Source organism: Papilio machaon, chromosome 2 (genome assembly GCF_912999745.1).
Source record: "Papilio machaon chromosome 2, ilPapMach1.1, whole genome shotgun sequence".
NCBI lineage: Eukaryota > Metazoa > Arthropoda > Insecta > Lepidoptera > Papilionidae > Papilio > Papilio machaon.
Window position 1 is genome coordinate 3407208 of NC_059987.1, and position 13448 is coordinate 3420655.

The window sequence follows — 13448 nt, forward strand, 5'->3', positions numbered from 1 at the left end:
TGAGGTCTAAGAATAAAGAATAAATAAAATAAAAAATAAAGTTTTATTATTCCTGGGTAAAACAACACTTTCTGTGTAAAATCGTTATAATGCGACGAAATTACAAACCAAACGTCGGTTACTACGGCTGAAGCATCAGCTAATGTAGTCTTTTTTATTCGAAATGAGGTAACAATATATTTTATACTAGTTGTCGCTCGCGACTCCGTCCACGCGGAATTAAAAAAAATACATGATAAGCCTATGTGTTTCCCAGACTATGTTTTACATCTGTGTCAAATTTCATCAAGATCCATGCAGCCGTTCTGGAGATACCTTCAAACAAACATCCATCCATCCATCTAAACATTCGCATTTATAACATTAGTATGATGAACATTTCGGCCATGGAAATCCACGATGAACTTGTGAATAAACTTTCCCCCTTAAATGTTTAATGTAGAACACATTTTGTAGATACTTTGTAAATATAACATAATTGAACGTGTTTGAGTGTAGCACTTCTTAAGCACCAATATGATCAAAAGGGTGAGCATTAGCGAGGCTTATCCCTGCTTAAGACGACGTCGTCGTCGCATAATCGTATTACAGATACGACAGGCCTTTTCGCATCCCGCAACATGTATTTTTTATTAATTTTTTACTATTTATTAATCATTATAATATTTTCCTCCATTTTAATGCTAAACATTTTCACAAAAAGAGGAAATATTTCTAAACCGCAAATAATCTTCTTATAACGACTTTGTTATAATCAAGACATTCTTAACTACATGGGCTAAAAGTCAAATACTACTGACTACTTTAATATTCGAAAATGTAAATGTGGATTAACACATGAATTTGTTTAATACTTAATAGATTATATTTGGATTTGAAATAGCGAAAGCAAGGTGTAGTCATAGTAAATTTGTCGCAAATAGAACATCTATGCCATATGTGTGAATATCTGATCCCATCTTGCCAACAAACTTAATAAGTTGACGAAGGTAAGATGTCGTTTTTAGGGATGAAATATATTTTTTGTGGAGTCGAAATTCATAAAATCGAAAAGTATACAACATGATTCTACGAAGAGAAAAAGAAACGAAGAACTCTCACAATGGACCTTTTTTATAGTGAAATTATCAATGTATATTAGGTAAATATTAAATTTATGATTTTGAACAAAAAAAGTATTAAAAATGTACAAGAAAAGCATATTAAAAAAATTTTCTTTAAACGAACCTATTCTGTACCTCAACTTGTAGAACAATTACTTGGCCTTCTACTTTCAATTGTCAGCAGAACAATAAAGATATTCAAAGCTTTAAGTTCTTTGTCATAATATTACTTTTATTTTTTGGCACATTATGATAATTACTATCACTAAATTAACAATTTTTTAAAAGCTTTTTTTCATATTTTTTCCCAACTGTACAATATTAAACGGAATATTAATCACATTGAGTATGTTTGCAGGGTATATATATATATATATATATATATATGAATAAATATGTATGTGTGTGTACAGAATTATTTTATTCACAAACACCTGCTGCATCGTATGTATTGCATAATGCTTTATTTACGACAATAAATATATGATTGAAATTACCTGGCTTTATTCACTCTTATTTCACTAACAGTGGGTTTCCGAGTTTGAAAACTCCATTTAAAACATATTGCTATTTCTGTGTTGTCAAAGATAATGACAGGGTTAACGATATGTTATATACAGAGAATTTGGGCTCAGAAACCCACGGTAAGATTATTTTGATCAACTGATCTTGAATTTGAAGCAAACCTATAAATGATATTCCTTACACGATGATCACGTCATTCAGAATGGGAAATATCGTGCAAATAATAAATATAAAATAGTGGGTGTGGTAAAAGGGAGATGATTGATACCCACGCCAGCACGGCAGGCCATTGTTAACTATTCCAACGTCAGCAAGACGCCGCTGTATCCATTTCACTGAGATGATTAATTCATCTTTACTTGATACGGTGCCAAATGCTCTATTTAGATTTTAATTCCGCATACAGAGTATGTGTGCATTTTTTTCTTGTACAACATGAAATTCATATTAATAATTCCTTTTTATTGTCGATAGAATTTACAAAGATCTGTAACGAATCAAAAGTTCCATTATAATGATTTATTTCTTTTAAAATCGTTCTGACAAAATATTTTCATGCCTACCTACATATATTGTATTGAAGGAATAACATACATTTTTTGAATATGTATTTAAATAGTTTAATAAATGTCTTATATCATAATAACCCAAAGAAGAAATTCAAATCATTGTTAAATCGTATTTTTTCTTGAAACCTAAAACTACTTAGGTCAGACTCACGTTAATAGCCGTCATAAATCGTAGACTTCAGGGGTTTTTACTGTCCTACCTTTTAAAAACTCCTGCTTCTGTAACTCCGATACTTTCATGTAATGTAACATTACTTTGTTACTAATAAACTTATTTTATAACACACTCATCAACGTTTAAAAATTAATCCCTTAAATATTTCTTTTAAATCTAACCTTAAAGACCCTTAAAGAATCTAATTGAACTCTATACTATCACACGATCATAATAGAACGCCCTACTTTTAAAAATCTGTCAAACCATTAAAGATACAGGTAACAATGTGGTCACAGATGCGTAATATTAAGTGCTTTGTAATCTGGAACTATTACCAAAACTTCATACCACGAAAACCAATGTTAACCTGTGTTTGTATGCTTTATACAGGTTTTTGGTACAAAGTTTTAAAACCATAATATTTACAGTTATAAATAAATAATATTTATGATAGTGACATATTACCTTTTTGTACAGCAATTACCGATCCTCTTTATCACAGAACGCGGCCAAATAAATTTTTAATTATTGTTTTTATGACTGAGCGTTGAAATATTGGAAGTGAAATAGTTTTAAAGTTTTTAATATTAACTAAGTATTTTTGTTTGCCATTACATACAACAAAAAGTTAAAATAATTTTACGAAAGGTAACTTTTGACATTTCAATATTTTGTTAGCAAAGTTTTGCAATTTGTGCTAAAATATATAAAATATTAAAATTTCAAAATGAAGCTATATAATCTCACAATCTTATTGATTTGAAGAAATTTCAGAGGAAAATTTCCCTTCCGACTTAAATATTCAGCTGGCTTTTATTCCAAAATTTTCAATGGACAAATCATAAAGATTAAGAGTTTCTTTCTTTATGTTGTTGTTTCCTCAATTTTCATAACATTTATTTATTTTTTTAATATAAAAAGCTACTTTTGTATTGTTAATACTGATTAATAAAATTAAAGTCCGGATAATCTTATACTTAAAGTATCATATTTCACAACGTCTAATTAATGAAGTTTTCTCCGTCTAAACATAAACATAAATATTTTTGCATTCCAAGTTTACACAGTCGTTGGTATAAATGCATGCTCTCATTTCAAAAGCCCTCAGTCGCGACTGCACTCGACCACTTTACCTTACGTACACTTTTGTTTACTTTCGCAACGCACAACATGAATGCATATTATTTTTCAGTTATCTTCTCCAATTTTACAATGAGAATTTTACAAAAACAGAATTTTATAATGAGTTTTATTTGACAAATGAACACTTAGGAATACTAGAATATGGTTAAAAATAAGAATGTTATTATTGGATTTATTCGATGGTAAAAAACATAAAATTAATATCAATGGGCAACGCTACTTTTCAATGTGCGTATAATAATATATTTAAATTCAAATAACATTAAATTAACTTTGAATTTTTTTAATTGTTTATAAAAATGAGAATTGTTTAATTTAAAATGCTTTTAGCTTCGTGTACTTTATAGAAGGCAATTTGTAAGCAGACCGCGACTGGAACGATAAATTGCCTCCGTGGACAAACAGGCGCCGACGTATTGACTTTTGCAATTCGAGCTCCAGGTATGGGATCACTCAGTGCAAATATAACTTACGCAATATTGATATTGACTAAGTAAATATGTCAGTAAGTATGGTACTAAATATTTTATTATTATCTAGTGTAATAGAGAGGGACCTAAGTAAAGATATTTCATAAACATGTTGATTTCCTAAAAGATTGTATTTAGTAATGGCAAATCAAATCAATCTGGAACCAAATATACAAATACAAAAATTACAACAGTGTTTCGATATTAAATATTGAATGGAACATTTTACTTACTCTACTAGTTTACTTAAATCCCAGCTTGGATTTTTTCGACAGTCGATAGTTTCGATTTTTTTTTAATTAAAGACGAAAAACAAATTCTTGTCAAAAAATATTTGACATATGTTTTAGTTGAGAATGTTTTTGTGTTATTTTTTTTTTATTTACATCATTAATTATTTTTATTCATATGCATAACTGAAATAAAATTTAACTTTCAGAAACTTATACAATCATGGAGTTATTAATTCCCGTAAAAATAATAAAATTAACTGCCACATTCAAATTTGTTTTGCCTCTTAGGTAATTTAAATTTGTCCAACTTACGGCATCATAGGAGATTAAGCATAAGTGTGCATCGTATATAAAGTTCCCGAGGAGAATAATCTCCATAAGCTGTTCTAAGTAGTTCTAATATTGTTCTACATAATGGATAAGTTGTCGAGCAATCCCTACGGCCTGGTAACTTAATACAATGATATGAGCCTAATATGTTTAATATCCATTTGGGGCCCAGAGGGAAAGACCATTTATTAATAATATAACTACGTATTGATCATTATAAATTATATTGTGGTTATAAAAAAAATGTAAAAAAAACATTTTTAACTAAGAGTATAGTCGTGAACAAAATTAAAAGGATAAACAAAATTGGGGGGAAGTACTAGACTAGTCAATGATATAAGCTCTGGTAAAAATAATATTAATTTTAACTATCTCTCGTCTTTAAATTACTACAAATTACACATTTAATGGAATGTTTACGATAAATTGCAATAAACACAAGCGAAGATAATCTTGACCATCATAAGTCTGACTTTGCTTGTAGCAAGCCTATGTGATAAGAACTTACGTGTATTAGAATATTACAATATATAACAATATTCAGTTAGACCATCATTAACTGTAACTAGATGATTCCTGGTGTCGGCCGAATGAATTTAATATCATTTTATAAACACACTAGCTATCGCTCACGACTCCGTCTCGTCTCGAATTAAAAAATAATACCGGAATAATTAAATAATAGCCTATGTGGTCTTCCAGACTTTGTTCTACATCTATGCCAAATTTAAGCGAGATCCCTGCAGCCGTTCTGGAGATACCTTCTAACAAACATACATCTAAACGTTCATCATCATCATCATCATCATCAGCTCACTATACGTCCCCACCGAGGGGCTCGGAGCCTACCCCAAGTTAGGGGTGACTAGGCCATAGTCAACCACGCTGGCCAAGTGCGGGTTGGTTGACTTCACACATATCATTGAATTTCTTCTCAGATATGTGCAGGTTGCATCACGATGTTTTCCTTCACCGTAAGAACGTCGGATAAATGTACGTATGTAAATCTAAAATCGAAAAACACATTGGTACATGGCGGGATTCGAACCCAGGACCTGCAGATTGCAAGTCAAGTGCTTAAACCCCTGAGCCACCGACGCTCTAAACGTTCGCATTTATAATATTAGTAAAATGTTTATCTCTATATACCTATATTATATAATTCCTTGGGATCTCATCAAGGCAAGGCAGTCAAGTCGTTTTACATTAATAACAATGTAATTATTTTCCACAGTCGCATGAATCATGAATACGACGTAATAATGTTCAACATTCACATTTACGACCTGTAAAATAATGCAATTGTCGGTGCAATTTATTTTTATATCGAAAGCATCCGACGCCGGTGCTACATTTAACGAGTCCGACCATCCTTGCTGTCTGTACTAAATAAAATTAAAAAATATTTGAGAACCAAACAGTAACAATGAATAATGTATTATTCTTAATGAATAACTATGAAATGCAGATAATAGATACGACACGAGATAGATTTCTTTTGAATGATTTCACTTAATCCGTGGTGGAAAAAATATTTTCAAAGCTTCTAAATTTATTTATTGAAATCATGTAAAGTTTTTTGAAGTTGTATTTTTTCCTTATAGGTTATCTATTCATTTATATGTGTATGCTTGCTATTTTAGGAGTATGTATCAATTACTTAGACCAAGAAGTATTTACTAAGAAAATTGTCAAAGCAAAAAAACAGAGCTTAGAAATTGCAACACGCTTGAAGCAAATTCAAATTTTTCAACACATCATAGAATATTTAATAAGTGTTGTAAAATAATAATTATAATAGTGCCTGGTTTAAAAATGTTTTGTTTTAATGTCTTTATAGACAGTCCGTTCACATACTCGTATAACCAGACAGCGCTTCCTACTTGAACGTGTAAATTATTCGCTTTCAACGTTCGCAACGCATCTTTAAAATAATTTAAAAAACATCACTTGACTACATCCGCATATTTTGATTCCCTTAATATATTCAAGAATTCGGTTTCCACATTCCTATTATTTTAGGAACATTTATGGTTTAAGAATTTTTCATTTAGCCATTGATAAAGCAAGACCGTCTGTGGCTCAGGGGTTAAGCACTAGACTTGCAATCTGCACATCCTGGGTTCGAATCCCCCCAAGTACCGATGTATTTTTCAATGCACATATGTACATTTATTCTTACAGTGAAAAACATATTATACAACTAGATTGCTAATAAATTAAATATGTGTGAAGTTAAACAACCCATACTGGGTCAGCGTTATTGGCTATGGCCTAGTCTCCAAGTTAGGGTAGGCTCCGAACCTCTCGATGAGAACGTATAGTAAGCTGATGATGTTTCATAAAACTTGTAAAAATTTCTGGGTAATCGTTAATCAGAACTTTGAAAAAATACAATAGTTCGTACAAAACTTTCAAGATTAAATAAAACTGATATTATTTATTAGAAACTGTTTATTTTACACTTATTATAATATCGGTCGGAATTTATTCAGTACTTTAACACACACTCACAACAATGTCTATATATTACCAACAATCGGGTAAGCATTCAGGAATTGTTACATTTAGCACCATGGATCGGATACGTAGTACCCTGAAGACGGGTAGTACGATCTGAAATTATAATACAAATACATTTGTAGTACGGATATAGGTAACCGTATTTGGAAATATATTTAAAAATAAAAAAGAACTACATTGCAATATAAACTATTCTAAAGTATGCCCAAATAACTTTTGTTGACAATACCCAGCAAGAAAAACAAATGCCTAATGATGAACAATGTCAAATTTCATTAATTTACCTGTATCCGTGGCCGTATCCACCGTATCCATATCCGCCGTATCCACCGTATCCACTGTATCCACCGCCGTAGTATCCTCCGTAACCGCCGTAGCTCCTGCCGTGTCCGTAGAGAGCACCAGACGCTAGGGCTCCACCGACGAGACCCGCTCCTACTGCCTTAGCACCAATGATACCAGCGCCAAGGCCGAGAGCACCTGCACCAATTACTCCGGCACCAAGAGCACCGACACCTGGATTTTATATTAACCTTAATGAGTAAATGTAATGTATGAAAACTTACAGCACGGACTTTAATGGTTTTCAAAATATACATCGTTGATGACCTTTTGCTTATTGAACTTACTTAATTTCTTTTACTTCAATAAGTTAATTTGATTCTATTAAAATATTACGGTGTTCGATAAATAATGTAGTTACTAAAATTCTTTTGAACCATTACAAACATGTACAAACTTGTCTAAGATTACCATTAACTATGTATCTTCATCTCCTTATAAGGTTATACTGCTAAGTCATCAAGACCAATGATGACACGTCTACTTTCAGGTGTGAAATTTTCCGTAAAGAATATCCGTATCCGTACAAATTTACACCATCATTCACAATACAGAGATTCAAATGTAATATTATATAGTTTTATGTGCTGAATGTCTGAGTCAGAATTATATCAATCTTATTTCATTTATCAATTTTAAAAAAACATAACGAGAATCTAGTTTTTAATAATGTTCTTTTATTGAATAATCAATTTAAATTAATTTTAGTTATGTAGCTATATTAAATGTCAACTCATGTAATAAGAAATTTGGAAAATAAAAATAAGTTTTAAGGTTGAGTCAAGAATATGCTAGTATAGTTGTTTTTATAACATTACTAGCCGTCGCCCGCGACTCTGTCCGCGCAGCATTAAAAAACTTTATAAATAGCCTATATGTTCTTCCAGACTATGTTGTACAACCGTGTCAAATTTCATCAATATCCGTTGAACCGTTCTGAAGATAGTTTCAAACAAACATCCATCCATATAAATATTCGCATTTATAATATTAGTAAGATATGTAACCATTTTAACATTTGAAAATAATCAGCACCAAACTCTTTTACCTAATGACTACAATACATTATCATAACGAGTTGCGTGATGTGCAAATTTGCAATTCATTTATATGAAAAATTTATTCCTTCAAACATCATGATCCAAAGGTCACTTAACAGGCAATCACTAAGCTATGGTACTCGTATTAGTTTTCTTAAGAAAAAACAAACAAATAATTAAGTTTAAAATAATGACTATACAAATTTTCTATCTAAATCATTTGTGCTTTGTATAATCTATGGTTTATACACCGTTAAAAAACGTACCAAGAAGTCCAAGGTGTCTCTTATCTCTGACATGTGCGACCCCTGTGGGTTGTGCCTGGTCCCGTGGTTGTAATGCCGTCAGCAGAGGTCCGTGCTCTACGGCGAGCGACAAAGCGCAACCCGCCAACAGGAAGATTACCACGCTCAATTTCATTTTCTGTAAAATAATCCCGAGTCAGAGTGCCAGTAGTAAAAATATTGGTACAGCTGAGAAAATTAATTAGTTTGAAACATTAAACTTAGGTTTAATTATAAAAATATTTTTCATTTGTTAATATTTAAACAAAATAATTCGCAATTTTTTTTAATTACAACTAAAAAGGCAAGGTATTAGCAGTATAAAACTGTATACTGTATCAATTTGTCTTATTTTTTGGTATCTTATTACCAACAAAATTTTAATTAATCATCTTAAGTTAACGGTTAAATTCACAAAATATGCTAAGATAAAAAGTCACTGATAAAAAATAATTTTTCTACCTTTAAATTATCGGACGTATAGCACACACAAAATGAGACAGGTCAACTGTTCGGGACTGAGTCGTCCGTGTCTTTTATAGGTAGCCGATATTCGACCATATAATGTTTAAAATTACCGGTATCCTATAGTCACCGCCCCGCCTTAAAACAGTTTTTTTTTCAAGTAAACAATATCTCCATAATTTAAGACTATTTAAATTCATAAAATATGTTTATCAGCGAGACAAATGATTGAAAATTTAAAATTATGACTATTTTATACCTCTTTAAAATAATTATTTTGTACCGTAATAAAAATCGTTTAACGGTTAATTAATCTCTCTAGGCTCTCTCTTAGGGACCATAAAACTATTTTAAGTATGACACATTATTATAGTTGATGATGTCATTGATTGAATTTGAAACGTAATGCCTGTACACATAAATTGACTACACACCTTTACACGCCTTGTAAACTCTACAAGGATGTTTATGAATCGTAACTTGAGACTTTTACTATTTAATCTATTCGTTTGTCCTTTAATAAAATGTTTCTAAGAAAAGTAAACTAGTTATAAAAGATAAACACACACATAGTTGCGTAACATCCGCTCTAATGTGTTTGCAAAAATGTACAAATAAGGGAGATTGACCACAACGGAATTTAAACAGTGGACTTCTACTGCATTGACACATATTTTCATCACTCACATTTCTGTTGGAAAAAACAGAGACAACACTACGCGCCAATACAACTGTCATATCAGTAGAAACCAAAAGTTAGGATTACATTTACGGTTTATAGAGAAACTAGTTATCGTCCGCGACTACAGCGCAGTTTTAAGAATAGTAGCCTATAATATTCACGCGTGCATTAGCTACTTTCTCGACAAAATCGATCCAGCCGTTCCGGAGAATGTCCGGAACAAACGCTGCCTTGCGGATAGACAGACAGACAAAAAAGTTAATAATAAACAAGCGGCAAAACAGCGACGAGAACACCGAGGTGCTCAACGATGTTCATGGACATCCGCGTTAGATAAATTCTGATTTTTTTTAAGCCAATTCCTACTTTTAGCAATTCATTTTTGAGTTTTTAGTTAATGTTTTGGATTGGATTTTACCACCTATAGATCCTATTAGACTAATCTTTTCATTTGTTTGTTGCATTCTTAACCATTTTGTGCCATTTTACTAGTCTAAATAATTATTTAAGTAATAAGCATATTATTGCCAAAATTATTATTAAAAGTTCCTATATGTGAAACATATCTACTAATTTTACGTCGAACTATTGTAAACATAGCATTGTCACGTCATGCTGGTGAATGACCTGGTGCAGCAACAAGATTCAATATTAGGGTAACCATATATTTATCTATTATACCTGATTTTTAATTTTCAATTCCAATCAAAAATTTGAATTTTTCTTTAAATATTGACAAGACTATTTTCTTCTTAAGTAGTTTGGCGACATACAGGCGGCCGACCGTAAAATCTTAAGCCAAAACTTTAAGGTTTATAAAAAATTGTGTGCCGACCCCACATGAGTAGGAACAGGCCAGGGACATGATGATTGATAAAACTATATTAGCAATAGCAAAAACTCATGAAAACACTGCATCTTCGTTTTTGACGAAAAAGCAACTATGTTATGTAATTAAGTATATAAAAGAACTTTATTAATTTAATCAAAGAAAAAAGTATTTTTACTAATTGAGACCGCATGTGGTTACCCTAATCACGCAATGTCAACGCGGCGAAGACTTTCATGGCCATGTCACTTGCACTTGTCTCGTTATGCTCAAATCGGGAAATTTTAAGACCCTATCAACATGAATTATTACATTTTTTACAATACAGAGGTATTGTAAATATTATATGTTTGTTTTTAAAAATAAATAAAAATACACCTTCCGCGGAAAAAAGTATTTGGAACGAAGTTCCTTATCGCGCGTTGTGAAAGGGGGCTAGACGGAAAAAATTCTTACGAAAAGTTGTCACGACACTTTTTGCTATAGTAAGTATGTTAACGATGAATGAGCGCTACTTCACCATGGCAACGACGTGACAATATATAACGAAAATTCATAGAAATAAAATGTACTTCTTGTGAAGACTTAAGTTTTTTATTCATAGAATAAACATTGGTTCCTTCACTAATTAATCGAAAGGAACTTCGTTCCATCCGGGTGTCCCTTGACACCTCTCAAGTTTTTTTTTTGTTTTATTTAAGCTAATTTAATTTGATTCAAATAATTGAATTCTCTCGTAAATATAACAGTCGCTTTTCCCCTTTTGCCTTAAAAGAGTAGGATGTTGGTTGTCATCTTATTCTAACCTATTTAAATTATGCAAAAAAATTGTACTTATTTAAAAATTTCCGCTCAAAAAATGATAAACAAACTTAATTAGATTCCAAAATTAAGAACAGGCTTTACCTAAAACTTGTTTAACCTATTCAGTTGCCGAGTAACCGTGATTTTCTGAGACCAGAATCCCCGTTTATAACGTATTGTTATAACTGTCTTCTCAAAGATAATGACAGGGATGACGATATGTTTTATACAGAGATTTTGGTCGCAGAAACCAACGCTAACACCATATTATCACGTTATATAGAATAAATATAAAAAACTACAAAACCTTACACATCTCCAAATATTAATTATGGTATGTTAGGATAAAACGTAAGGAAATTTTCAATTAGAAATTACGTATAAGTCTGAAGGCTATATTAGATTAAAAAATTATGTATATAAATAATACAGTATGATTTTCTTTCTTTAAAAGAAATCAAAAAAATGCAATTCATTGTGATTTGGAAATATTTTTTATGTATATGAAATTTATCGATAGAGAGTCAATGACTTCTAGGTTTTTCCCATCCTGTATACTTATATAAAATGTTTACGCTCTTAGATGATAATTTGTTTCATGACCAATTCTATCTTCACACTTTTTTTTATCTAAGGTTATCTTCAGCAATATATGACATTGAAATTATATCAAATGATTAGTATAAAACAGGAAAATTTATTTTCAAAGATGACAACGTTTCTATTTTAATATATTATAAATAAACTTTAAAGATTCAAATCAAGATCTTAAGTGCGTTATTTATCATTACTTTACTTATATCAACCGACTTTAACTATTTTATATTAATATGATTTAAAGATATACCTAAGATATACTATGCTTCACCTTATTCTATTAATTTATTAATTTAAATATATTATATATTATTATATTTAAAAACGAACCAACTAACCTAAGCCAATACCCCATGTGAGTGGAAAAAGGCCCTAGCTAACGTTGTAAAATGTATTCTTGGTAAAAATTAGTATGTACTATTGCGCCTCTTATATTCATAACCTACCAAATTTCGAACTCAGAGCAGATTCTTGCAAAATAAAATAGACAACAATTTTTGGTAGATATTTCAGCAATGGAAACTCAAAAATAGAAGACCGCCAATATCATAATTAAGTTAGTAATAAACGTCAAAGTTGAACCTTGAAATGTCCCACGCCATAGACCATGAGAAATCTGTTAATCAATTTGAACTTTAGAATCTAAAGACTTATTAGTTCGGAGGATGACTTGCAGATTTCTCCTTGTTTAACTTTACTATTACTTCACTCATCGAAATGATCATGAAGCTTCAACATTTCAAAGAAAAGGCTTGCCTAATCATTAAGTAGGCGTTTGTAATGTTAGATTGATGATATAGCAATATTTTACGATTAATAGCAAGATTGATGTTGGGGGTTTTACGCCACAGTTACTATTTGAAATTCAATCAACGAGATATTTTAAATTATGATTTTATACGAGGACGTGTCATACTTATTTTTGGTATTGTATATAAATTGCCTGTTTTATTTTATTACGTGTATTCTAGTATTTTCTTATAAATCACAACAAACATGTTACAACATAACCTGTACAATAATAGACCTAATTGAAGGTGTTAATAGAATAATGGAATCATATTACTACATATTTGCCAGACGTGATATCAGTCAAGTTACTCGTAACAAAAAGGAAAACTACTCAATTTTTTTTTTTTTTTAATGCCCATTTAACACGTCTCAACAGAGGTAAAATTTGCAGAGCATACTATAAATTACATTCAATAATAAGTTATTATATATAGAAAATTAAAATATTAGATTAAATATAATACATAAAAACTAAAATATATCATTAAAAGGTGTCCCTTTAGGCAAGGTTCCGAAGATACTGGCAGCGTTCTACTCAAATTGTACATGCTGCTTTATTT

General features: G+C 30.9%; 1 protein-coding gene across 1 annotated transcript; it reads right to left on the minus strand.

Moving 5' to 3' along the window:
* Positions 1-6969: 6969 nt before the first annotated feature.
* LOC106717613 (acanthoscurrin-1) lies at positions 6970-9274 on the minus strand. The gene is made up of 4 exons (XM_014511500.2): positions 9182-9274; positions 8702-8858; positions 7338-7569; positions 6970-7146 (listed from the first exon to the last, which is right to left on the minus strand). Exons 2-4 carry the CDS (start codon positions 8853-8855, stop codon positions 7098-7100), a joined length of 435 nt encoding a protein of 144 aa, XP_014366986.2. The 5' UTR covers positions 8856-8858; positions 9182-9274; the 3' UTR covers positions 6970-7097.
* Between the last annotated feature and the right edge of the window lie 4174 nt (positions 9275-13448).